This window comes from Cibotium barometz, chromosome 12 (assembly GCF_041138505.1).
Source record: "Cibotium barometz isolate CiBa-2024 chromosome 12, ASM4113850v1, whole genome shotgun sequence".
In the NCBI taxonomy this organism is placed as follows: Eukaryota; Viridiplantae; Streptophyta; class Polypodiopsida; order Cyatheales; family Cibotiaceae; genus Cibotium; species Cibotium barometz.
The window spans coordinates 54,591,792-54,618,969 of record NC_141057.1 but is presented as its reverse complement, the minus strand read 5'-3'; the positions used below and the strand labels follow the sequence as shown (position 1 = coordinate 54,618,969).

Sequence of the window (27,178 nt, the reverse complement as noted above, 5' to 3'; positions counted from 1 at the left end):
ATGGTAGTTGAGTATGGTTCACAGTCGCGTGCACCTTGAACTCTAACTGCAACTATGGATAACTCTATGGAGGGCATAAGTCTTGCGAGCAGTCCTAGAGTTGGTTTGGTTCATGGAAATATGGATCGAACTCTATTTGTGCATGTATGCATACACTTTTTGAGGTAGAGGTATTTTTGTATTCTGGTGCCATTGGATCGTGGAACCATTGAGAATACATTGGGAAATACTCTGGACTGTGTGGTGTGATGCATGTATGCTGGTATGATACATCAAGTGCTTTATTATGTCATGGATGCACCACTGGGTGTGACTCCTGCGGGATGGCCATGAGACATATGTGGGAAAGTACTTAGTGGATGTAGTGTTTGGATGCATTGAGTGCTTGCATATGCTCATGTTGTACCATCAGTCGTGGGTCCTGCGGGATGCCCACGGGCGTAAGGCTTGCGAGCAGCCCTTAGACTGTTACTTTGGAGTAGGTAGAGCATTTTGAGGAGCATATTGTCTGCGAATGCATATGTGTGTCATATGTAGAATGATGCATGGTTTTGTTTTTGGCTAACACAGTTAACGTGTTTCCATTTGGTTTTAGACTTTTGCTGTAGGTTCTGAAGGAACAAGCAAGAGGTGATTGTCACTTTGGTGTGACAAAGTGGCTTATTGTGCAGGATGATTATTTTATCACCCAGATGCATTGGAAGGCCATTGCTTTTGTCATATGGGGAGTCTTTGCTCATAAGATGCTTTACTGTGCCATTGAGTGCAATCGAGGACGCTTGCCATTTTTCAAGAGGGGGGTATGTTACGACCCTGTGTTTTTCTCTGGACAATATGCAGGTGTGCACGGGGACATGGTGGACAGTGTGAATGGCATCAAGTTGGAGTGAAAAAGGAAGCCCATGTGTGGACAACCCCAAGTGTGAAGGGGGCAAAAAGATTTTAACTTAAAAGGTTTCAAAAACCTTTAAAAAAATCATTATAATGCCCTTCATGAAAGAAAACGTGGCCCTTATGCTATTTTGGGGCCACGTGTGTGCTTTTCTGAAGAAGAGGGGCTGGCGGGCAGAATAGAGGCGCCTATCTCTTGATGAGCATGTGCTTTTTGGGAGAAAATAGGGCTGGTCGCCTGAAGATACATGGGCTGGCTTTTTCGTTGGAAAGCAGGCTGCTTGGCTGGGCGCACAGAACTGCACGCTGAACTCTCTCTCATGCTCGTGTGAAGGGTGGGGCAGGAGATACAGAGGCTACAGGTGACTGGCTGGTTCTCTTCTTGGATACACAGTTAGGCTGCAGCATCTGTGAGTGCAGCATCTGTGAGCAGGTACAGCTGCAGGAGAAGGAGGCGGACCGGTCAGTAGGGACTTTCCCTTGCAGGCGGCTGCAGGACAGCAGGCGCACAGAGCTGGGAGTGCTCTCTCTCTTTCCCTTGCCAACAGGTGGGCTGGACTGCAGGCTTTTCCCATGCTTCTCTCTCTGTTTTTCTCTTTCTCGTGGAAGACAGTGGACAGCAGGAGGAGCAAGTGGAAGGCAATGGACTGTTACTGTGTAGAGACAGCCGGCTACTGTTTATTTTCTCTTCTCTTTGTCTCTCTTTTCACTGGCTTGTGACTGTCTCGGAGTTGTTTCTCTGGCCCTTTGTGAGAGGAAGGGTTTGGCAGTTTGGAGGGTGGAAACAAGGCAAGGTTTTGGACTGTTTTGGAGGGTTCATGGACTGTTTCATGGCTGTGTTTTTGGCTACGTGCATGAGCAATTCCGGGACTGTTTTGAAACTGTTTATGGGCTGTTTTTGTTTGGCTGCAAATTCAGCTATGTGCTTGGGTTTTTGGCTGCAAGTACAAGGTCATTTGGTTATGTTTCTTGGCATGGGAGTGATGCAAGCTCGCTTGGCTGCGTGCTCATGGAGCAGATTGTTTTCTTCCTGCTAGAAAGGAACAGTGGGACCTACAGTTATGGGCATCTCTATGTTGCCAGATGTTTCATGAGGGAACAGGTAACTAGATGTATGGAAACAGGACAGAAGTTTCAAAGGGAAACAAGCCTAAGGGTTTCATGTGGAAACAGGTCATAGGTTTCCCGAGGAAACATGTTTTTGGGTTTCTCCAGGAGATAGGTCACATGCAGGCAGAAGGTACAGGAATGGACACATGTTTGGTACAGCCTTGCTATTGATTGGACAGGGGACAGGGAATCCATGACAGAGATGGATAGCACCCTTGGAAGGTAGAGAGGGTTGGTACAGATGTGTCGACTGTATGGTATGCTGTGCTGTGATATGAGTTCTCTTCTGAGAGACAGTTTGGGAGTCTGTGTTGTGATGTAGGAGCACTGGATGTGTCAGGGTGTGATGCTGTTCATAGTGTGAGAGGCTATGGATGGTTGTGGCAGCCTTGATCATGGGAGAAAGCTTCTGTATGCAGACTCAATGTGAGAGAGTCTTTCGATGTGAGCAATGGTTGGATTTGTTTGTGGATGCCGAGTGGACAAGAAGCCAGATGCAGGTTCTTTGCAGGCTTCAAGGGTTCTACTGCGACGGCTGAGTTCCCAGCTTTATATTGTAATCAAAGCTCTTTTAATCAATTAAAGAAATACGGCAAGGGGCGCCACTGCGATTTGGGGCCAATCGGTGTCCGTGTACTGTTTGTAGGAGCACTCTAGCTCCCCCTGTTTGTTTTCTTTTTCTAGGTCCTCAATGGCGTTGAAGTGTTTTATGTGCGAGTGTTTGTTCCACCGCCCGACAGGCCGGTTTACATTAGCTCAGCTCGTGGCTTGGTGGGGACAGAGTGAACACTTGGCTACATAAGTGGCAAGTTCACTTTCAGTTTCATCCATATGATGATGGAAAAAAGATCCGGTTAGCAGCAGGTTTCCTCTCAGGCAAAGCTTTGCTTTGGTGGAAGGAACTCAATCTTAAGCCAACAACTTGGGCACAATTCGAAGACATCTTCAAGAAAGAATTTCTCAAGAAAGAGGATGATTATGATGTTGTTGCCCGGTTTTCAGCTTTGACCATGACCTCGCAGCATCTCACTTATGAGGTCTACCTCTAGAAGTTTAGGGACTTGCAGATGAAAGCTACAAAGATGGATCCCACTACTGTTTTGGAGTTCTTCGTAGCTGGTTTACCAGACTTATATCGTTTACAAGTTAAAAATAACAAATGCAAAACATTGGACGAAGCCATTCATTCAGTTCGTATCTATGATGATACAATGGTCTCTTCCAAGTCGAAACCCGTTACCGAGCAGGGGAACAAGCATAAACCAAAGTTCTCTGCACCTATGGCTAACACGATTGAAGGAAAGTCTTCGGACCAACCTTCGAAGAATTCAAGTTCGACACCAACGAAGAAGAAACGACTCCTTAGGACTTTAAAGCTCAAGAAGGAAGGACGTTGTTTTATCTGCGAAGAAAAAAGACACATGCGTAACGAGTGTCCAAAGCAAAAGGGTGCAAAGATCAACGCAGGACCCAAGCCAAAGGCAACTAACCAGTTGTCCTTGACAGGTACGTCAATTATTGTACTTTCTCGTCCTAGTACTTGTTCTGATTGTCTGTTCAACTCTAAAGTATTTGACTTGCATGATCTTCTCCGCGTTTATGGAGAAGTGAATGGCCATAAGATTCACATTCTTCTAGACCGTGGCAGCTCACACAACTTTATTAACTACAAACTTGTGCAAAAATTGAGTCTTGATACGACACCCAGCGATCATACCTATGAGGTACGCCTACCTGCGGGAAGGCAAGTATGGGATCGAAAGGTGGAGATGCTTCCAATCCAGATTCAGGACTACAAAGATACTTTGGAATGCTATGTTATGCACCTAGAAAATGTAGACTTGTTATTAAGGATTGAGTGGTTTAAGACTCTTCAAGTCCAAATAGATTGGTCTAGTCATATTTTTTCTTTTCAGCATAGGGACATCCAATATAGTATTTTAGGTGATTGTATTCATGCCTCTCAGGGACCTCTTGTAATTAATTTAGGAAATATAATGGATTTTTCTTTGTATACCGCTTTCCATTGTGTATTGATTCCACTTTCTTCATTTCTCATACCTTCCATGGATGTCAATGAATTAAGTGTGTTTGAAAGTAAAGAATTACAGAAGATACTTGATTCGTTTCAAGACGTATTTCCTAAGGAACTGCCATCGGGTTTACCACCTGAACGGGCAGTAGATTATCGTATTGACTTGATCCCTAGTGCTCATCCTGTTAGTATTCCACCTTACAGGATGAGCTAAGCTGAGGAAGATGAGTTGGCTAAACAACTCAAAGATTATTTGAGGATGGGCCAGATCCGTCCAAGTAAATCACCTTGGGGTGCACCTGTGTTGCTTAGGAGAAAGAAGGACAACACTTGGAGAATGTGTATAGATTACAAGAGATTGAACAAGCTGACCATTAAGAACTGTTATCCTCTCCCTAGATCAGATGACCTGATTGACCGGTTAGCAGGAGCAAAATATTTCACGAAGATAGATTTACGTACTGGCTACAGATACGTATTCATGAAAGGCAGAACCGTCTTTCGGACTAGGTATGGCCATTACGAGTTTCTCGTATTACCTTTTGGGCTAACCAATGCTCCAGCCACTTTCCAGCAAATGATGAACGATCTTTTTCGTGAGCATTTGGAAAAATTTGTGGTGGTGTTCTTGGATGACATTTTGATATATAGTCGTACTCTTGAGGATCATGTTAGACACCTCACGATTGTCTTATCTATTTTAAGACAGAATCGACTATATGCTAAATTAAGTAAATGTGAGTTCTTTATGATCGACATCATTTACTTGGGACACAAGATCACTCGAGATGGATTGAGCATTGACTATGACCGAGTTCAGAAGGTTCTGGATTGGCCTATACCGCGAACAGTGAAACAACTTTGTTCTTTTCTCGGTTTTGTTGTTTTTCTTCAAAAATCTGTGCGAGAGTAATCTCAGCTCACACTACCGATGACAGACTTATTGAAAGGTCGTGGACGTAAGTCAAATCAGCCTATCACTTGGAATAACGATTTGGATATGGCCTTCAGACTTTTGAAAGATAAAGTCAAGGAAGCACCTATCTTAGCGTTACCTGATCCTAGTCGGTCTTATGTTCTTGAAACTGATGCCAATGACTATGCTATCGGGGCTGCTCTATTTCAAGATGGTAGACCGGTTGCTTTTGAAAGTAAAAAGCTAGACGACACTCAATCTCGTTGGCCAACCCTTGAGAAAGAGCTTTATGCTGTGATTCATGCTCTCAAGGTTTGGAGACATTATTTATATGGCTCCAAGTTTGTGGTATTGACTGATCACATCAGTCAATCAAGTATGTATGTGATGCGGATGATTTGAGAGGAAGGAAAGCTCGTTGGACTGAGTTAATGCAAGATTTTGATTTTGAGATCCGTTATAGGAAAGAGTCCATGAATAGTGTTGCAAATGCGCTTAGTCGAATTCGAGAAGTGAATACTTTGTCGTTCACCGAGATTTCTATTGACTTATTTCAGTCATTGAGAGGGCTTTGCAGGACTGATAGTTATTTTGGTCCATTTTGGCAGAAGATCCCGGATAGGAGCTCATTGATTGACCAAGACTCAATGACTGAGCAGTCTACCATTCAGGCTGCAGGAGGCAAGTGGTGGCTGATACGGAATGGTTTACTATTCCGCAATGACAAAATTTGTGTACCACAGATCCCGGACATTAGGTCCAAGATTCTGAAGGAAAGTCACGACGCCCCTTTTGCTGGACACCCTGGGGTACACAAGACGCTATCGTTAGTGAAACACACTTTTTATTGGCCAAAGATGAAAGGGTATGTTGAAGATTATGTTCTCAAGTGTCAGATTTGTCAGGCAAATAAAGCTGAACGCTTTAGACAGGCTGGCTTGTTGCATCCTTTGCAAATCCCAGGTAATAAATGGGAAAGTATTTCCATGGATTTTATTACCAGATTGCCAAGAACACATCAAGGCCACGATTCTATTTGGATTGTGGTAGATCGCTTGACAAAAATGGCTAGATTTTTACCGACCCGGAAGACTATTACGGCTACGCAATTAGCACGGCAGTTTATCGAGCAATTGTTTAGACTGTATGGGTTACCGCAAGACATAGTCAGTGATAGGGACTCTAAGTTTACGAGTGATTTTTGGAAACTTGTTTTTGAGAAGTTGGAAACAACTTTGAATTTGAGTTCCTCTGATCATCCTCAATCTGATGGCCAGATTGAAAAAGTGAATCAGATTTTGGAGGATATGCTTCGAGCATATGTATCCAAAAGACAGAGTTCATGGGAGGATTATCTTCCTATGTTAGAATTTGCATATAACAGTACTAAGCATACGAGTACAGGTTTTAGTTCTTTCATGCTTATGTATGGTTTTCAACCTAGATCACCTGTTACAGTAGGATTCTTAGGACTTCAGCATGATGCAGCACGTAATTTTTTGCAAGATATGCAAGAAATGTTACAAGTTGCGAAAGAATCTATTAAAAGTGCGCAAGACCGAGACAGATTTTATTCTAATAGACATCGTTCATATGTCATGTGCACAGTGTGTATCTACCGTGTGCTATACGCACACAAGACTAGCTTCGAGGTTTGGGGAAGCTTGGAGCTAGTGTTATATGTACATTATGTGTGCTATGTTATATACACATTATGTGTGTATATACTAGGAGGCTAACCCACATTAGGCTTGTGAGCATGGGAGCATGGGAACAAGCTCTAATGGAGCATGGGTTAGGACTAACCTTAAGGGTTAAGGTTAGGGTCAGGCATCCAAGGGTCACACATGAGGAATGGAAAGTCAAGAGACACTTGAGGGCCCTCCTATATAATAGGGGCATGGGGCACACTCAAGGGGGGCTTGGAGGCTAGGAAGCTTGAGGCTTATGCTATGGTCTCTTGTGTAGAGATCCATATCTACTCATCTACCATTTCACACTATAGCTACATGCTATTGGATTGGAGTTATACCTCTTGATGGTATGGGACGTTAAGGTAGAGGTATGATGTATTTCATTTATGGTTCATGTGTGCATCCCTTGGGCTCGGGGGTGGTTGGGTGATTGAGTTTATGCCTGATTTATGCATGTTTATGCATAACAATTATCTAGAGAGATCTTAGGGTTTTAACAGTGGTATCAGAGCAATCTCTATTTAATTGTTGATTTTTTAAAGCAAATTTTAATATTTACTAATAAAATGTTATCTTTTGTTGATTTGTGTTGATGAATTGCACGTGGATCATCGATATGGTGATTGGAACGTGTGTAACTACAATTCAATGGACGAATCGACGTTGCGGGGGAATACCGTGAGTTAATGCTATTTTTTTCTATTTTTTATGATTAAAATCAAGCATTAATGGAATTTTTTACAAAAATACCATAGAGTTTATGGTAGATATTTTTGTAGAATGGATTCCCTGAATTTCTAAAATTTTTAGAAATTTTTTTCTAATTTTTTAGAAATTTTTTGAGCATTTTTATGATTAAAAAGTATTTTTATACATTTTTGCGGGTTTTTCCGCGGGAATGCGATCAAATTTCTGTCAATTTCTAATGAAAATTCAGTAGAGGGGACAGCGTCTTGATGCATGAATTGCTCTCCCGTGTGCGTGGGGTTCTCTCCGCCTCTCAAATCTGAATTTTCTCTCTTTTCCGAGAGAAAATCTCTTTAAAATTTAACATTAATCATAATTAATGATAATTATGATTAAGATATGTTAATTAAAAAAGCTTAATTAAAAAGCTTAATTAAAGATTAAGCTAATCTCTCTCTGATTAACAGAGATCGAGAGAAGAGATTGGAGGAGAGATGGAAATGGAGAGGAAAGGGAGGAGAGGAGAGAAGAGAGAGTCCCTCTCTCTCTCTCTCAGTTCCACGCGCAGGCGACCGGGCGGGGAGGGGGGGGGCTGCCCTGCAGAGCCAGGCGAAAAAAATGCCCCCCTCCCTAAAAAAATCAAATTGGCTATGAGCCAATAAAGCTTATTTTTTTTTATTTTTTTTTATTTTTTTAAAAAAATGAGTTTTTTATTTAAAAAAAAAGCTTTTGAATTCATTTAAAAAAAAAGCTTGAAAAAAGCCTGGAAATTACGGGATTTGAGGAAAAAAATCTCTGAAAATTCCTGGAAATTTCTTATTGAAAAATTTTGGCTTTTCATCTTCCGGAAAACCTTTGGCTTTCCGTTTTTCCGAAATCTTTTGGCTTTTCGAATTCCGGAAAAACTTTTGACCTTCCGTATTCCGAAAATCTTTGACCTTTCACATTTCGATTTTTTTTGTCTTTTCATTTTTCCAAAACTTTTGGCTTTCCGTATTCCGGAAAAACCGTTGGAATTCTGAAATTTTTTGACCGTTCGTATTCTAAATGTGTTCAGGGTAATTTAAAAATTTCAAAAAAGTTTCTGAAAATTAGTGAAAAATTAAACAAAGGTTATTTTAAATTTCGAGAAAATGTGGAGTTGGTGTTTGGCATGTGGTGTGTCCATTCGGGCGTCCGTGACCATTCAAATTCCTTTAAAATTATATTTTTTGACCCAAAAAATTAGAAAAATCCATTAAAATTAAAAATTTTCATTGGATTTGAGAATTGTCAGGCGAAATTCGAAATTTCGTGAACGATGGGATTCTCGGAAAAATTTAGGAATATTCTGAAATTATTTTTAGAAATCCTAAAAATTGATATTTTTAAAATATCAATGATATTTTGGCAAATTAAATTGGTAAAAATTTTCTGGAAAAATATAGGTTTGGAATGCCATAGGATAGGTTTGGTGGATTTTAAAATTATTATATTTTGAGGCCCTGTAAAATTTAGAAAAATTAGAAAAAAATCATGATAATTCTTTTTCTCGAGAATTTAATATTTTCGAGGGTTATTTAATGTTGAAGTATGTTTTCTCGTGCTGACATTAGATAGATGCGGGTTATTCGTAGATTATTAATACGATTATACCTCGTATTAATGGATATTTATGTTTGGATTAATTCTAAACGATGTATTCATGATTTTTTACCATTATTTAGTCATTCTTTTTGGACATGTTCCTTAATTTCTTTTGATGGCTATAATTTACGTTCAAAGTGTGTTTCATCTTTGACACTTTTCCATGATAATTTATTTTGCACTTATTTAAGTGTGAATTGTGCTTAAATTCTTAAGCGTAAGACAAATTCTATCATGGGTTAGTTTATCGGTTTGTTTTGGTGGATTTCTATTGGATGTTTTTCAAGTTTTATATGGACTCATCAAGTTCTGCCTAGATCACTTGTGTCTAGGGTTTTCTTTATTGAGTGCTACACACATGTGTTTCACTTTCTTACTTTGGAGTTTTATTTGAACAACACAACGTTCATATACTCCAGATTGATGAGTTATCTACCAATTTTAATGCTTCTTTTGGTATGATTAAATGTCCATTAGATGGTATGCATTGATTTTTATGATCAACTATAGTTTTTATGGATTTAAGAAGCTTCTATGCTTTTATCCATGGTTTTATAAGGATCTTTTGATCTTTTGAATAATTACATGTGCTTTGAAGATAGCATTTGTCTTTGTTTTTTGCACCTAATTTTGGAGTATATTTTTTGTACTCTTGTACATATTCCAACTCGGATACCTAGTTGCTTATATATCTAGGTGAGTTATTTTTCTACCCTAACTTTATTGTGTTTTGGGTAGTTATCGTTAGAAAGGCGCCAATAATTTAATTTCTTTTCTAATGATGTACTCATAAGGAATTATTCCTTGATGTAGTCTCAAGTATATAGAGACAGGTTTAGTATGTGAAAGTCTGGATAAGGCCATCTTATTCCTTTTATACAGGATTTTATTCATATTTCCTAGACAGCATACTAGGGAGTTTCAAATTGTTAAGGTATGTATGGGTGGTATCATGGTGGAATGGGACGCTAGGGATCCCTCACATATATTATCTTATGGGATAATTTGGGCTCAAGATTGTTGCTTTGCTTACATCTCTTAGCATGTTGACCTCAACATTCAAAGACAATCTTATTTTCTAAATTCACTAGAAGTTATAGTGTGGACATTCTCTAGATAAACTTCTTTTATCTATAGCCTGCATGTTTTGATGAGGGTAATCTCGTCGACATTTTCACTTGTTGAAATCTCTTTCTTTAGAGTTTAAACAAGTTTATCTTGTTGTGTTCGGATAAGGAAATTTGGATTCTTCCTTTGTTGGCATTTCTTTCTCTAGTTCCGTACTTTAGGTGATTTACACAATCAACCTGATAGGTTTACGGATGGACATATGTGACTCATCGAGACGTTGATGACTCTATGTTGATATGGTCGAGACGTCGATTATTCCATATGTAGATGTGGGTATGTCGGGGCGCCGATGAATCTCTGGTTTCTGCTGTTATAATGCCATGTTTTCCTACTTTATTCCGAAAGGTTTACAACAACGAGAAAGTTACTTTGAATGTGAATTCTTCTGATCATCCGCAGTAGTCTGATGGGCAAACAGAGTGTATGAATCAGATTGTAGAGTATATGCTTCGTGCATATGTCTCTAGAAAATCATCATATTGGGAAATATTTCAATGATGGAATTTGCCTATAACAGTTTTTAATATACGGCTATTGGTTTTAGTCTGTGCATATTTATGTATGGATATCAACCCAGGGCACCTATTGATGTCGGTCTTAAGGACATCGAGCTTGATGCATCGAGGGATTTCTTGCGTGATATGTAGGAAATGCTGACCAAAGCTCGGGATTCTATCAGGAGTGCTCATGATAGGGCACGGTTTTATGTTGATAGGAGACGCTCATCTCGGTCTTTTGAACCAGGAGCGTTGGTTTATTTTAATGTTCTTAAAGATTCTCAGACTTTGTCAATGGGAAAATGCTCGAATTTATCTCCTAGATATTGTAGTCCATTTCGAGTTATACATCGGATTGGCACGGTTGCGTATGAACTAAAACTATCTCCAATTGTTAGAGTTCATCCAGTCTTTCATATCCATAGATTGAAAGGGAAACTGGGAGGTGAGGATAACACAGCTACTCCTCAAGAACTCGTTGAAGTCGATGAATTATCCTATGTTCCACATGAACCTGATAAGGTACTTGAATTCAGGGAAAGGAAACTTTCTAGTTGACTAATCCCTGAGGTTAAAATTAGGTGGAAAGATAGGGAAATTGAGGATTCGACTTGGGAGTTGGTTGAGATTGTTCAGCGCAGTTCTCCTTCTTTTCATTGCAAGAGTGCAATGTTTTGAGAGAGGGGAAGTATGTCATATGTACATTATGTGTGCTATGTTATATACACATTATGTGTGCATATACTAGGAGGGAGGCTAACCCACATTAGGCTTGTGAGCATGGGAGCATGGGAACAAGCTCTAGTGGAGCATGGGTTAGGACTAACCTTAAGGGTTAAGGTTAGGGTCAGGCATCCAAGGGTCACACATGAGGAATGGAAAGTCAAGAGTCACTTGAGGGCCCTCCTATATAATAGGGGCATGGGGCACACTCAAGGGGGGCTTGGAGGCTAGGAAGCTTGAGGCTTATGCTATGGTCTCTTGTGTGGAGATCCATATCTACTCATCTACCATTTCACACTATAGCTACATGCTATTGGATTGGAGTTATACCTCTTGATGGTATGGGACATCAAGGTAGAGGTATGATGTATTTCATTTATGATTCATGTGTGCATCCCTTGGGCTCGGGGGTGGTTGGGTGGTTGAGTTTATGCCTGATTTATGCATGTTTATGCATAACAATTATCTAGAGAGATCTTAGGGTTTTAACAGCTAGGCAGGCTGATTGACGAGCTGAGTTAGGGATAGACTAACGGGCAGGCACCCAAGTATGGACGGGCAGGACGGGCGCCCAAGTGTGGACGCGCGATGACCGGCCAAGAGCCTATAAAAGGGTGGCCAAGGTTAGTCATTAGTCATATAGAGTCTCGCAAGTTTGTGAGAGCTCTATGGTCTTGGAGCCTGGATCTAGTGCAGACATGCACCTGCTTTACGCAGCCGAGGCCGGCAGCAATCTCGAGGCCCGCGAGGGCAGCTTCGTGGCGGTATGGGACGTCGTGAGGAGGAGATTGGTCGGTACGTCAACCTAGTTAGCTCGGCTCGTGGCTCGGTGGGGACAACCAAGACTGTGGGCTTGCCCACGGCTGTCATGGTTGGGAGGTGAGTCAGGCCTACACCCCCCTTGTTTGTTTGTTTGCAGGTTTCGAGTCTCGTACCAAGAACGATCACGAGAAGATCCGGTGGGGATTCGACAAGTTCCAACTTGTAACTGACCTGAATTTTTCTTACAACAAGACCAAATCTCCTCCTTGAAAATCTGCATGTCGACGATGCTTGTTGGCCTGTTTTTGATATTTTTGTTGCACATGGACCAATTTATCTCGAACTTGCACAAGCACATCTTGCATCTCCTAAACCAACTGATTTGGCAACGCCACTTTGTGTTGTAAAACAAAGTTTGTAGGCACAAGAGGAGTATGCCCATATGCTGCTTGAAATGGAGTTAATCCAACTGTTGAATGATGGGAATTATTATAAGCAAATTCCATGAGTGGCAAATAATCTTTCCATGATGCCAAATGGGATTGAATGTAATGTCGAATCATTTCTTCCAAAATTTGATTGACTCTTTTAGTCTGTCCATCTGTTTGAGGATGATAGGCTGAACTGAACAACAAATTCGTGCCAAGAGATTTGAACAAAGACGTCCAAAAATGTCCAATGAACTTTGGATCTCTGTCAGAGATGATGGTCTTTGGCAAACCATGCAATTTGAAGACATGTTGTACAAACAATGACGCCACATCTGGGGCTGAAGCAGCTTTCTTGCAAGGAATGAAATGCGTCATTTTGGAAAATCGATCAACCACCACAAGAATCTGAGCATTGCCTTTGGATAAACGAGGCAAAGTGGTAATAAAATCCATACTGATACTCTCCCATCTCTCATTGGGAACTGGCAACGGTTGAAGTAACCCTTGAGGAAGTTGTCGAGAGGCTTTCGTTATCTGACACGAATGACAAGCTTTGACAAATTTGATAACATCTTGCTGCATCTGAGGCCATAAGTATGTAGCAGACAAAAGCCGATATGTCTTGTTGATACCAGGATGAGGAGCATAAGGAACTTCATGATGCTCTTGAATGAGAATCTTCCGCAATGAAGTATTGTGAGGCACACAAATGCGATCAGAAAAGAAAAAGAACAGCAATTCATCTATGATGGTGTAGGCTGCAAACATGTTCATTTCTGCAGGACTGGGATTAGAAGATTTGAGAGCACGGAACGTATGTTCAAAATCTCTATCAGTCAAATACTCAATTTTGAAACAAGCAGGGATTTCCATTTGCACATCTGTGATGGCAAAATTAGTGGCTCAAGGCATTCGGCTCAAAGCATCTGCAACCACATTCTGAAGACCAGGAACATATTGGATAGTCATGTGGAAATTAGCCAAGAATTCAACCCATCGGCCTTGTCGAGAGTTCATTACAGGCTGAGTGAAAATGTATGTCAGAGATTGATGATCTGTACGTACAACAACTGAATCTGCTCCAAGAAGATAGTGTCGCCAAGTCCGATAAGCATGCACGATTGCCAAAAACTCCTTATCATACACAGGATATACGTGCTTTGAATGGCTGAAAACTTCCTGCTGTCAAAAGCAATGACATGATCATTCTGCATCAAAACTCCACCAGAAGCACGATCTAAGGCATCTGTCATTACATCAAAGGGCTGGGTGGGATCTGCAATGGCCAAGACCGGGGTTGTCGTCAAGGCATGCTTGAGATCATTGAAGGATTGCTCAGCTTCAAAAGACCACTGAAGTTTGTCCAGCTTTGTCAATTTTGTCAAAGGGGCAGCAATCTCTGAAAACCTATGCACCTTGCTGTGATAAAAGTTAGCAAGTTCCAAGAAAGATCGAACATCTGAAATGGTGAGAGGCAAAGGCCAATCCACAATCGCCTGAATCTTCTTAGGATCTACTGCAATCCCATTAGCAGAAATGATGTGACCAAGATATTCCCCATGGTTCTTGAAAAATTCGCTCTTCTTCTTGTTGATGTATAGCACATTGGTGCGTAGTACTTCAAAGACAATCTGTAAATGCTCTTTGTGATCAACCATAGATCGGCTAAAAACCAGAATATCATCGAGATAAACAATCACAAACTTGTCCAAGTACGGCCCAAAAATTTCATTCATCAGGGTCATGAGGGGCATTGGTTAACCCAAAAGGTATGACCAAGAATTCATAATGGCCATATTTTGTCCGAAAGGCTGTCTTGTATTCATCACCATTACGGATACGAATTTAATGATAGCCGGACTTCAAATCAATCTTGGAAAACACCTTTGCACCAAGGAGCTAGTCGAACAACTCATCGATGCGAGGCACAGGGAATTTGTTCTTGATTGTCAGCTTGTTGAGAGCACGGTAATCAATGTAAAGCCGCATTGATCCATCCTTCTTTTTGATGCTCCGAAGAGACTTTTGCTGGGGCGGATGTGACCTTTGTTCAGCAACTCCTGTAATTGCCTTTGTATCTCTTGAGATTCAGAATAAGAAACACGGTATGGAGCTCGGGTTGGAGGAGGTTGACCTGGGATAAGATCAATCAGGTGGCAATGTCATCGGAAGATCATTCGGAAACAGATCTTGAAAAGGCCTGAAGAAGAGTCGCTCCAAGTAAGCAGTTGTTGATGAGGAGGCTTGAGATTGCTCACTAATTTCTGCTTCAATCTCCCGTAACATGACCAAGGATGTTGTACAGTCACGTTTGCGGATGAGGCGTTTGACTTGCAGGGCAGAAACAACAGTGATGGCTTTGGCACTGAAAAGGCCACGAAGTTCCAGCTCTCGACCATCATGGTATAACTGGATTGAATGAGAACGAAAGCTGATCACTGGATCATATCGATACAGCCAAGATTGTCCCAGTATCATGTCATAATGTGACAACGGCATCACTGAAAAATTAAGGTGATCTTGGTAATCTTGAATCTGGAGCTGAAGCTGTTGCACCTTTTTGTTACAATTAAGGAAGGAACCATCAGCAAGCTCTACTTGAAAAGCATCCACAAAATGCCGGGTCTGTAGGCGAAGCTTGTGAACCAAAGAAGTGCCCACAAAATTAGTGGAACAGCCACTGTCCACTAGCACATTGATGGGATGGTCGCCAATGAAACCCAGAAGACTAAGGACCTGCTTGGAAAGATTCACCAGAACAGGGTTGGTACTTTGGCCATTAAGCATCAGGGTACTGATAACTTCAGAAACACGAACAGAGCAAGCTATTTATTTGTTTTTGTCTTTCACAGGAGACGGGTCATGATCAGCATGGTGGCAACTGTCCACCTGAGAATTGCGCCGAGTGTTGGAGGGTTTAGGGTGCTCAGGACATTCATACCACCGGTGATCGCGAGAACAAAATGTACAGAGGCCTGGACGACTAGGTTGGGATGAAGCGGCAGTCGATGAAGAGGTTTGCTGTCTTGAAGAGGTTTCTCGCTTGAAGTTGCACCGATCATTGCTGCAACAGTCCTGTCGGGACCGATCTCGGTTTCTGCTGCCAGAGGATTCGGTCTGAGAGGATCCTGCGTTTGACGCGGGAACTTCTACAACGGTCCTGTCGGGACCGATCTCGGTTTCTGCTGCCAGAGGATTCGGTCTGAGAGGATCCTGCGTTTGACGCGGGAGCTTGCCCGGAGAAGCGCGACCAGAAGGACTATTGTCCAGAATATGGTCACCGATAGTTTGGTTGTCCAGAATTGGGACGCTGGGGTTGGCTAGTCCTATTGGGTGATTCCGCTGGTAAGAACAGGCGCCGGAGGAAAAGTTCCTGGGAGGACGCTTGTAATCACTAATGCGCTCGACATACGAGATTGCTTCATCCAGGGTGGCAGGATTGTACTTATGGACTTCGTCTTGGATCGTGGGTTCAAGCCCGTTTATGAAGCTGTGAAGCTGGTGAGAGGAGCTGAGTGTCTCTATCTAGAGAGCCGGTTTTTGAAACTCTGAGATGTACGCGGCCACGGAGCCAGTTTGACTCAGGCGGCGGAGAGAAGACCTGGCATGAAAGTTCGCATTACAGGCTCAAAAGCCTTGCGAAGAGCACGCTGGAATTTATCCCACGTCGGAGTAGACTTGCCATCTGAAATCCTGCGTCGCCACCAAAGCAAGGCGTTATTCTCGGGCAAATTGGTATTTGAGAAATAAACCTCCATCTTGTAGAGCCAGTGATCGATTAACCGCTTATCGCGGCGGCCATTGTAGGGCTCAGGTAACTTGATATCCATCTTTCTTGTCTGTGCTGTGGTCATTAATTTATACAAAAGTTTGAGTTCAACATTGTCTACCTCGGCGGTCGGATCGGGAGGAGTTGAGGGATCGTCCTGCTGGCCCACCGAGGATGATGATGAAGTCGGTGTACGCGATCGACACGCTCGCTGTGACTTCCTGGACCCTCGCGCTGGTGTTGGTGCCGTTGTTGCATGTCTTCCATTTGTGATCGCATTGATGCCATACCATCGAAAAGGGCCCTTTGCAAGTCCTCCATCTGTTATTGAAGAGTGGTCATCTGCAAGGCATCCATCTGTTGTTGAAGAGTAGGCCTCCATCTGAGAATCGGCGAGTGGCACGTTGTCGTGCAAAGTCGACATCTGGAGAACTCAGAGAGAGTACTGAGGTGAAGCAGGAAAGGTCCACCTGGGATGTAGATTGGAAGGAACAGCTGCTGGAGAGGCAGTAACGGGATCCTCGTACTCGAAGTCGGGGTCCTCCACTTCCTCGGGATCATCCTCGGAGGTTACTTCGTCTGCTTCCACTTCCTCGTTTGGTTCCGCCAAAGGGATGGGCACCGGAGATAATGGAGTATAATCGGGGACGAAGATCTTACAGTAGAATGTCACAGGAGGGCGCGTGGAGGAGATATTGCGGAGGCCATCCACACTGCACTCTGGAAGAAAGTGTGCCAACTGAGGGTATCGTGACAGAAAGTACTCGAAATGAGCAAGGTGCAGTGGCTCGCAGGTGAGGAAAATAGTCCAGATCGCCCAAGTGTCGGGTTCGGTTACATGCGGGCTGCTGACATGTATGCAGTACACCTGTGAGGCCGGGGCTACTGGGATAGGAGAGTCCGGGAGACTTGGAATCCACCCAGCATCGGCGGAAATTGGCACCGGTTCCAGAGTGGGGAGCACGAAGAGGGCTGTGTTCGGGAAGGAGAGCCTCGGGGATCTCGTCGATGTAACTCAAGTAGGGGATGTGCATGTAGGGCTCCTCCGGAAAATTGTCCATGAAGCATGCACGTGAATGGCAAGAGCGCACACACACTGTGACAGGCGGGAGAGAGGATGAAGGCGAAAGTGCAGTCGGCGGCATCCTGACAGCCAGGGGGGGTGTAAAGCGTCGAATCGCCAATGGAAGGGGGGGCGCTTCACACTCAAGCACTCTTTTTTTTTTTTGATTAGAGGCTTAAATGCCACGCAGCATGCCCATTTTTTTTTATTTTTTATTTTTTTGTTTATGGCTTAAGGGTGACGGTGGCCTGGAATCGTCACGTACCCGACCAGAAGAGGAGGTGCGCCTCTTCGAAAAGGCGCCACCAGCTGCATCTGCACGATGCGAAGAGGGGGGCGGTCGATACTCAGCAGCGAGGGGGGCTCAGGGCCGGCAGCTGCACGAAGCGAGGAGGGGGCTCATGGCCTGCAGCGAACGAAGCAAGGAGGGGGGGTGCTCCATACTCAGCAAAGAGGGGGGGAGGGGTTCCTGACATGCAGCGAACGGCTACCACCACCACCAGCAGGGAGGGGGTAATCCAGGTATGCTGAAAGGGTTCCCTCTCTGAGACACACAAGGTGCATGTGTGGGTGTTTTTTTTTTTTAAACATCACCATGGGCAAAGCTTTACGCCAAGTCCACCATTGCTCCGCTGCTTCCATACAACATTGAGGAGGGGTGGACGAGGGAGTGCCGCGGAGAGGGTGAGGGCTTCACAACCCACGGGTAGGAAAGGTTTTAGCTTTGATACCACTGTGAAGATTATGTTGTTAATCCCTCATATTGTGTACTAATTACTACTTAAGTACTTAACTTAGAGAACAAGAGACTTCAGGAGAACACTTGAGAGAAGATTGAATTGAATTGAATTGATTAAACTGAGTACAATAGGTCTATTATATAGGAGATGAAGAGACACATTTGAAGAGGCATGTTCTTTGACGAAAGGACATGACCATAGACGAAAGGATACAACTTTAGGCTAAGGGATGTGTCTATTCGATGTAGAGGCACAACCATTCATCAAGGGATACAACCAATCGTCGAAGGGATGTGGCTATTCGATGAAGAGGTACATCCTTTGGTGAAGAGTCGCAACCAGTCGAGGGTAGGGGTTCCCTTGGCTGGTACTCTTTGCAACAGGAATCAGCAACAATGAAGAGAGGATCCGATACATACATACGTCACAATCGTGACAGAATACCACTGCGAGTTCTGCATTCAAGGCGGGCAAGAGCATAACAGCATTGGCAGTTGAGGGCGGAGGTAGAGAGGGTGGCGAAGCTATGGCGGTAGCCACTATAGAGGTTTGTTGCATGCTACAGGAAAATGAATGAAAAAACAATTCATTTTTGAACATTCACCAACACAATTACCAAAATGAGAGCTTCATCTATCAACATGCTTCCTTCGCTATCATACTCTCAGCTCTGGCTTTGTAATGGTGGTGATTGCAGCAGTTGGCACCGCATTGTCATTATCTCTCGCTGCAATGCCTATATCAATGAGAGGAATGGCTATGTTCGCACTTTGCATAGTAAGCTAAAATCGGCGACGGTGGCCGGCCTAGGGTTTTTTTTGGCCCAAAATGTTTTAAAAAACTGCCACGTACTTGCCAATGAGGTGATAGCTCAAGTGGTGAAGATGTTTGCCTAGGGCCAAGAGGCCTTGAGTTCAAAATCTCCCTTGGTGCTTTCTTGGTGGCAGTTGGGGGGGGGGGGGGGAGGGGGAAAAAAAAACTTGCCACGTACAAATCCAGAAAGTACGGTAGAGTACCGTATTGTACACTAAAACGTACCTTATAATAAGGTACGTCGTACTTATGCAACCTTGCTAATTTGACACTGGAGATCTCTTCAATAATCCTTGAAGACAGGTTACATGCCTTTGTCGCGGATCTTAATTCCGATCTTCGTGTGGACGTGCAAAAGTAAAATCTTGAGGACCTTGCTACCGCCATTCAGTACGCCGAGCGTGTTCAGGATCTGATTCTGAATTCTCAAACATCGGTCTCTCAAGGTTGTTATTGCTATGAACAATCCTCATCAAGCAACTTTCAATTTTGACCCAACTTCCATGGGCAACATTTGCAGCAATCTCGCCAACAGGACAGGTCGTCTTTTAATCATTTTGATCGTCAGCAGTTGTTTCAACCACATGCATCTGATCGTGGACAAGACTTTGGATGTGACCAGCCTCGCAATCCTCGCTGGACAATAGCCTTGTCTTCTTGTGAACAACAAAAGACATGATTGTGCACAATTTGTAATGGCAACCATAGATACGAGAGTCCCTGACACTTGCCGAGGTGAATTAAATGACTGTGTATGTACCTGAAGACTTCTCTCTAGGCAGAAAAGCTAAGGTGGAAGAAGATGAGCAGGTGGACCGCTTGGGTCAATTCCTTGAAGGTCTAAAGCTTTATCCGCGATATCCGCCAAGCGAGCTCAATTGCCTCCAAAATCCTGAGATCTCCAAAAGAAAGTGAGAACCCAATGGATTGGCTCATAAGGGTGCCCTCCACCAAAGGCAGTCCCACTCCCGCTTGGGAACCACACTCAAAGGGAAGGAGAAAACTGCTGTGCCAACAGAAGGGATAAGGGCGCCCTCCACTGAATCCCAGTCTCACTCCTGCCCGGGATTCGGGAACCACACTCAAAGGGAAGGAGAAAACTTCTGTGCCAACATCTGTGAAAGGGGTGGGAGTGGTGGAGAACCACGCACATTGGTGTCACTACCTCTGCGAAAGTGTCGACGTCTAGAGGGAGGCACCTGAAGAAGGCATAGCCCACCGGGTGTTCTATGATGTGAGGGGGAGCGCCCTCGGACTCTTGGGAGAGGACAAAAACCGATGAAAAGCAGATGACCATCTCAACTGTGCTAGAAAAGTGCTATAGGACTTGAGGCAGGGCTAGGGGGGCATAGTTACCATGGAACGTCGTTCCGCCTTCCTGGAACGCCGGAACGCCGTTCCGGGCGAAGGCACGTTCCCGGAACGTCAGAACGTTCCGCAAAACCAAAAAAAAAAATGGGGGGTGTGTTTTGCTTGCAGAAATGTATGTTCATGTCTTGGGGGAGCAAATATTAGGAAGCATATTTGGCTATCCGTATACAAAAAGTTACATTTTTTTGTGTCATATGCTGACATGTCATATGACGTGGCGTTCCGCGACGTTCCCGATCCGCTCCCGTTCCCATTCCCGCTCCCGTTCTAGCATCCGACGTTCCCGGAACGTTCCCGTTCCGTGGTAACTATGTAGGGGGACCCGTGCTGCAAGCGGGTAGCCACAGTCGGGGGAGGAGGGGGGCATGGGGCAGGGAGGTGCTCATGGAGGGGGAGTCACTTATGAAGCTACGGGAGCGAAAGAGGGTTAGGAAGGGCCTGTGGAGGGGGAATTGGAAGGGTGCTGAGGACGAGGGTGGGACCATCTAGCTGCTTGGGAAGTAATCGGTGGGTCCATCCAGCTGCTTGGGAAGTAATCGGTGGGTCCGCCATGTCTGTTGTTGAAGCCTGCTCCAGTAGATCTGTTGCAGAATCCTCAGGGGGGGATTCGGGGAGGGTGTCCTATTTATAGGGGTGTGGCTTCCACCACGTTTGGCACGATGGTGGTGACAATGCTTTGCGAGGGTATTTAATCGTGAGAATTAAGTGTTTTGCTGTTATTTTCTCTCTCCGCAACAATGCTTTGCGAGGGTATTTAACTGTGAGAATTAAGTATTTAATATAGTAGATTTGATTGTGAGAATTAAGTGTTTTGCTGTTATTTTCTCTCTCTGCAACAATATCTGTAAATTGAATGAATATCTTCATGAGATTATCGGATTATACACTCAGTTATGCATGAGGTTGTAAGCTGCATCTTACACTTCGTTGAAACCTTCAAACAAAGAAAGAAGGCTATGGTGAACCGTTACTTGTTTCTCATTTGGAAGACATCTTATTGGTTTGGGTAGTAAGTGTTGGGCATTGTGTCACCCTTCTTGTGATTAGTAGTGCCTTTGAACTTGAGGCCTGCAAAGGGGCTTGAATCGCGATTATTATCAAAGATCTTGTTTTTGTTGTCAAATTGGGCCTATTTGCATGTGGCTTGTCATTCCATACTTGCACAAACAGGAGCAGATCTAAAACTGACACAAGGGTTTTTGACGGCATGATTTGATTTTTACAAGCTGCCATCGTTTTCCTCCAAATCAACTTTATGGGTTTGGAAATATACTTGCTTTTGATCTCAGAGGTATGGCAAATGAGGATAGCAAAGACTTTCACCCCAAGTACAGCATTTTGGTTCCAACCTACTGCGAACGCCTCAACATTGCATTACTTGCCTACTTGCTCTTCAAGTCCCTCCAGTAAGCTTCTCCACCCTCTTCTTTACGCATGTGCGCACACTCTCATTTGTAAGGCTTCCAGTCTAGTGTGGGTGTTGACAGAGATGGTCAATGTAAGGGAAGACTTAACAAAAACACAAGCACACACTAACAACTTACGACTACCGCTTTTTTTAAATTATATCTTGAGCAAACACTCTATGTAGGTGGCCTACAAAGGATGAAAACTGAAGAGAAATACTAATCTCTACTCAAGAACCGTTACATTTGGAAGCTTGGAGGATTTTCTTGGTAACATTGCAGATTAGAACCACTTAACTTGAATGCAAAGAAAGTAATATTAACATCTACAAAACAAAGGGTCTATGAGACCATAAGTGATACAATGATACCATGGATATACTGAGCCATTGAAAAGAAAAGGAAAAACGACTATCTCAAGTGTATACAGATGCGAATGTCAACATGTGATGCCATGATCGACTAATAATGATGCCCTTAGCCAATACAGAAGAGAGACTTGCACTGTACAGAAGATTGCCTCTGAAGGGCCCCCACCAATGAACACAGTTCTGTGGGCTTAATGATTACCAAGGAGAAACACCACCAATACAAGCTTTAAGGGCTTCCAGACTAGAGAAAGGCCAAATTTATCCAGATACAATAACCACAGATATATCTGCAGCAGGGCTAGAACACTGAAATTACAGTGGAAGACCCAGCTGAAACACAAGATACCTTAACACATAATATGTTACGAAATACCCGCAAGGATCTATGTATGTACAGCTGGTACTGTTACTAGAAGTGCTTGCATTAGCAAATAGTCTCTCTCTCTCTATGTTATTCCCCTGCTTTTAGACAGAGAGGCCTTACAAACCGGCATCTCTATCAGGCCCTATAAAGACATTTGGTATGCATGCAATGATTGATCCTTCCCTCTTCTTTGTGCATCAGGGATGTTAGCTTTGAGGTGATTGTTATTGATGATGCAAGTCCTGATGGTACACAAGACGTTGTCAGACAGCTGCAAAAACTCTATGGAGCAGACCGAATTGTATGATAAGACTGTTCCCCCCTCTTTTAAGCACAACCAAGTACTTCCTTATCACAATTTGCATGCTTCACATCAATCATAGCTTAAAATGCTTGCTAATGCTGTTGTGTTTAACTGCATAATATACAGCTTCTACGGTCAAGGCCTGCCAAGCTTGGGCTAGGTAAGCTGTGGGTGCCTGGTGTTTCTGTTCACAGTAGTGTTATTGTTCATAGTTTCAGTTCGAACTAACATCTTGAAATGTGCCATGCTCCTCAGGGACAGCATATGTGCATGGTTTGAAACATGCATCGGGGGATTTCATAATAATAATGGATGCTGACCTCTCTCACCATGTAAGCAGCATCTACCATGTGTATCATCTTCCGTGCGTGTATCACCATGTGTGTATCATCACAGAATTTCTTTTTGGAAGGGAATGAGATGCTGTTAAGGTTTTCAAAGTCTTGACTGTAAGGACAGAAAGTCTTGCCAAAAGAAAATAAAAAGCTTTGCTCTTACTGACCCAGTTGTGGTCCGTTCTCATTTTGCAGCCAAAGTATCTTCCAAGTTTTATCAGGTTTGTTGTGCTATATGATATATCTATCTATGGGCCCTGCTGGCTTCTGAATAACTAGGGACACAAAGGTCACTCTTCTACATGAATATTTTTCAGATGGATATATAAATGCATTAGAGGATGTAATACATGCATGCATGCATATATATACAGATACACATATATACGTACCTACAGAAACACATATATACATACAGATACACATATACATACATACATGCATGCATGCACACACAAGTTGCATGCCTTCTCGATGAAAGTTGCTAGACTACTGATTCTTGGTTTGCAGAAAACAAGAGGAAACTGGGGCTGACATTATCACAGGCACACGTTATGTTAAAGGGGGTGGGGTTCATGGGTGGGATGTTCGCCGCAAACTGACCAGTAGAGGGGCCAATGTTCTTGCACAGACGCTACTGTGGCCTGGGGTATCAGACTTGACAGGTTCCTTTCGGTAAAATTGGACTCCGGGTGCCCTTTTTTTTGCTTTATCTTGTAAGAATTTTACCTTTGTTGATCCCCTCATGTCTGAACTGTACAGTTTGTATAAAAAAGAGGTCTTTGAAGAGCTTGTAAATGCATGTGTAAGCAAGGGCTACGTGTTCCAAATGGAGCTGATCGTTCGAGCTTCTCGGAAAGCCTTCAAGATCGAGGAGGTAATTGCATTCCAAGTAGGGTCAGCCAGAGCTCCTGGCAAGTTACTTACCATGCATTCCTTTATGTTTCTCTTTCTGATTCTCTTATTGCAATTCTTGTCTTTGCAACTGCTTAGGTGCCCATCACATTTGTGGATAGAGTCTATGGGATATCAAAGCTTGGTGGTTCTGAGATAGTTCAATATCTCAAGGGGCTTTTGTGGTTGCTGCTCACAACATGAGACTTTTCTTCGATCTTTACAGTAGTGTGTGATGAGCCATACCTCAATCGTTTAAAGGGTTTTTTTGCCTTCATCACAGCATTATACACAATCACTGAACCTTTTGGGTAGGTTCCATGAGCAATCAAGATTTGGTCCCTGCTGTCCCCCTCCCCACTTCCGTATACAATACACTGACTTTTCCAACAAAAGAGTAAAGGAGTTGATTATATTTTTTAACAACAGAATTTATTTTACCTCCGTCAGTATCTATTTTTCTAGTTTTGTAGTTGAGACTATTTAGGCTCTAGAGTGGGCAAGGCCCAACACAGCAGCCCAATATCAAATAAGAGTCGTCAGAGATTCGATAGGTTTTGGAAGAGCTGAATAGTGAACAAGGCTTGTTAGATTTACTAGGTGCTACATACTTCCTACTCTTTTTTCTTGGCAGATTTTGGTTTTGGATTGACCATGTTGTTTGTATATTTAGGCTTGTGTCAAGCCATGAAATATCCCACTTTTTGTAAGTGTTTTATCTCCATACACCACACATTGTAATTCCTTCTCTTACATATTATTAGAGCTTTCTTAGAGCTTTACCTCGGTACAAAACTTCTTTGCTAGGTATTGTCTAAAGGAAATGGCTTCTTTTTCAAGGTCTTAATGAGATTAATCACCTGATGAAGCGAAGCATATGCTCTCTACGCAATCGTTGCTAGCATGAAAATATCATAGATCCAAAATCAAAGGTCGTGTTATGGAGTCATCACAAGACCACAAATTCTTCGAGGATTCATAATCTCAAATTAACTTTAAATAAAAGAACGTGGCTGTAGGTAAAGCAATGGAGGAACCTCTTATTAGAATCAAAGATCTTTGAGATCAAATGGCCACAATTAGTGTGAGCATAGCATACCTAACTCATTGTTGTCTCAAGTTATTGCTAGACAAATATGATAGTTTCTTCACATCCTTATTAGGCTAACTCCTCTTACCTTTGAGGAGTTAAGCTCTCTACTTTGAGATGGCTATAATTGGTATGAGCATCGACTCTTGGACTCTGCTTGTTTTATTGTTACTCAAATATGATAGCTTCTTCACATCATAAAATGTTAATAGTCAAGCCAACTCCTCTTACCTTTAAGAAGTTCAACTCTCTAATTTAAGGTAAGGAGATATGGCTGCAAAGTTATAAATGTGTTTTCCAACAAGCCTTTTTTTTACCACCACCAATAAGAAAAGGATAGGGATTGTAGGTCTTTATATAAAAAGAAAAAGGACAAATTCTTTTATTAAAAAAAAAACACACACAGCTAAAGAGTAGGAAAATTTGAGCATGTAAGGTGGCTGGATTTTGTCTTTTATAGAACGATTCAAAAAGTGATTACAAAGAAGGGGTTGCATTTAAATTGATGAATAAAATTGAAATATATATTTAGTAAACACAATTTTTTAAAAAACGTTTGTTGGGCCCTTTTCTCCATTTCTTTGTGCATGTGAAAGTATTGCTCTCACAACCTCTATAGAGTTGCTCCTTTTTTGGCTCGTCCTTTTTCTCGTTGATTCAATAAGTATTTTGCTCTCACAGACTCCACACAATTCCTCTTGTATTCCCTTTTTCTTTGCTTTCTCCTTTACCTTCTCTTGTCTACTTGTTCTCTTTTTATAGTGAAAGATGCAAAGGAAAGAGGTGATAAAAGGCTAGACCTTGCTATTATTCAACTTCTTGTTTAAGCCAAGTTTTTCCATTCTGCAAGTGATTTCTTTGGTGAATATGGATTGATATGTGGAAGTCAACAATCCATATCACACGGAATTGATCATAACATTAGTGATGATGATTGTCGTTACTTACTCAAAACCATATAAAGGTTAAAAGCTTCTTAATTAGGGAGATCACACAACAAGGTGTCACGAGCATTTGGGCATTTGTTTACATGGGAGAAGTGCATGTGTACATAAATTACAACCGATAACTCTTGAGCTAGTTTATTGAAAATATCATGGCCAATGTAGAACTTCATGGTGACATGGAAGCGAAGAAGAGAAAATTAAATCCCAAAGATGCTTCAACTTCCATTACAACGTAAAACATGATTAAGGGTTCCAACACACTTGTGATTTTTATGATTTTAACTACTTTGCAAATTCAAAGAGGAAAATCCATAGCTATATTTGTTAGTTTCAACAGTACTCTACTGACCCTCTCCCAAATCCAAAGACGCTTTAACTTCCATTACGAAGTAAAAACGATTAAGGGTTCCAACAGACTTGTAATTTTTATGATTTTAACTACTTTTCAAATTCAAAGAGGAAAATCCATAGCTATGTTTGTTAATTACCCTCTCCCCCCAACCCAAAAAAGAAAGAAAGAGAGTGGATATTCTCTTGTGTGTCTTGTTTGGGGATATAAATATGAAACCCTTAGCTAGCTTAAAGGAAATTTGGGAATCATTTCATAGGGGTGTGGTATTTTTTGTTTGGGCATATAATATGAAACCCTTAGCTACCTTTGGGATTCATTTCGTAAGGGTGTTGGATTCTTTTGTTCTATTGCTAAGTGTTTCAACATCTTCAAAGCAAGATAGCTCCACATGATGCATTTATGGTAGCTATATAATTAGGCCTAATAGAAGAAAGAATCATTGTGCCTTGCTTCTTACTACCTCAAGTGACCATCCCTAATCCTAGTGAAAATCCTAGCTATATATTTAGGCCTAATAGAAGAAAGAAACATTGTGCCTTGCTTCTTACTACCTCAAGTGACCATCCCTAATCCTAGTGAAAATCTCATTAAATTTTCCCCAAGTTCAAGTATTATCGGCCTAATAGAAGAAAGGATCATTGTGCCTTGCTTCTTACTACTTGAAGTGACCATCCCTAATCCTAGTGAAAGGCTCGTTAAATTTTCCCCAAGTTCAATCACTGTCTATGTATCCTAGACTTTTTATATCTTTGCATTTTTCATGTGTAAATGTGAGTTTGTATGTATGTGAAAGTCTGTGTGTATGTATGTGAATGTGTATGCAAGTGTATGTGGGTAGGGCCTTTCTTTATGCAAA

At 42.4% G+C, this 27,178-nt stretch overlaps 1 protein-coding gene across 2 annotated transcripts in view; it reads left to right on the top strand.

The window, feature by feature from the left end:
* The window catches only part of LOC147633595 (dolichol-phosphate mannosyltransferase subunit 1-like), a 29,441-nt gene extending 4,713 nt beyond the window's left edge, over nt 1–24,728 (top strand). Inside the window, exons 2-9 of one of the 2 annotated variants that reach the window (XM_086806716.1) lie at nt 21,549–21,665; nt 22,602–22,701; nt 22,831–22,864; nt 22,960–23,036; nt 23,235–23,260; nt 23,550–23,714; nt 23,802–23,916; nt 24,033–24,728. In XM_086806716.1, coding sequence (XP_086662842.1) covers nt 21,549–21,665; nt 22,602–22,701; nt 22,831–22,864; nt 22,960–23,036; nt 23,235–23,260; nt 23,550–23,714; nt 23,802–23,916; nt 24,033–24,137 — 739 coding nt within the window. In that variant the 3' untranslated portion in view covers nt 24,138–24,728. The remainder of the gene's footprint in view (nt 1–21,548; nt 21,666–22,601; nt 22,702–22,830; nt 22,865–22,959; nt 23,037–23,234; nt 23,261–23,549; nt 23,715–23,801; nt 23,917–24,032) is intronic. The other variant, XM_086806718.1, reaches the window with a different exon arrangement.
* Nucleotides 24,729–27,178: the final 2,450 nt, after the last annotated feature.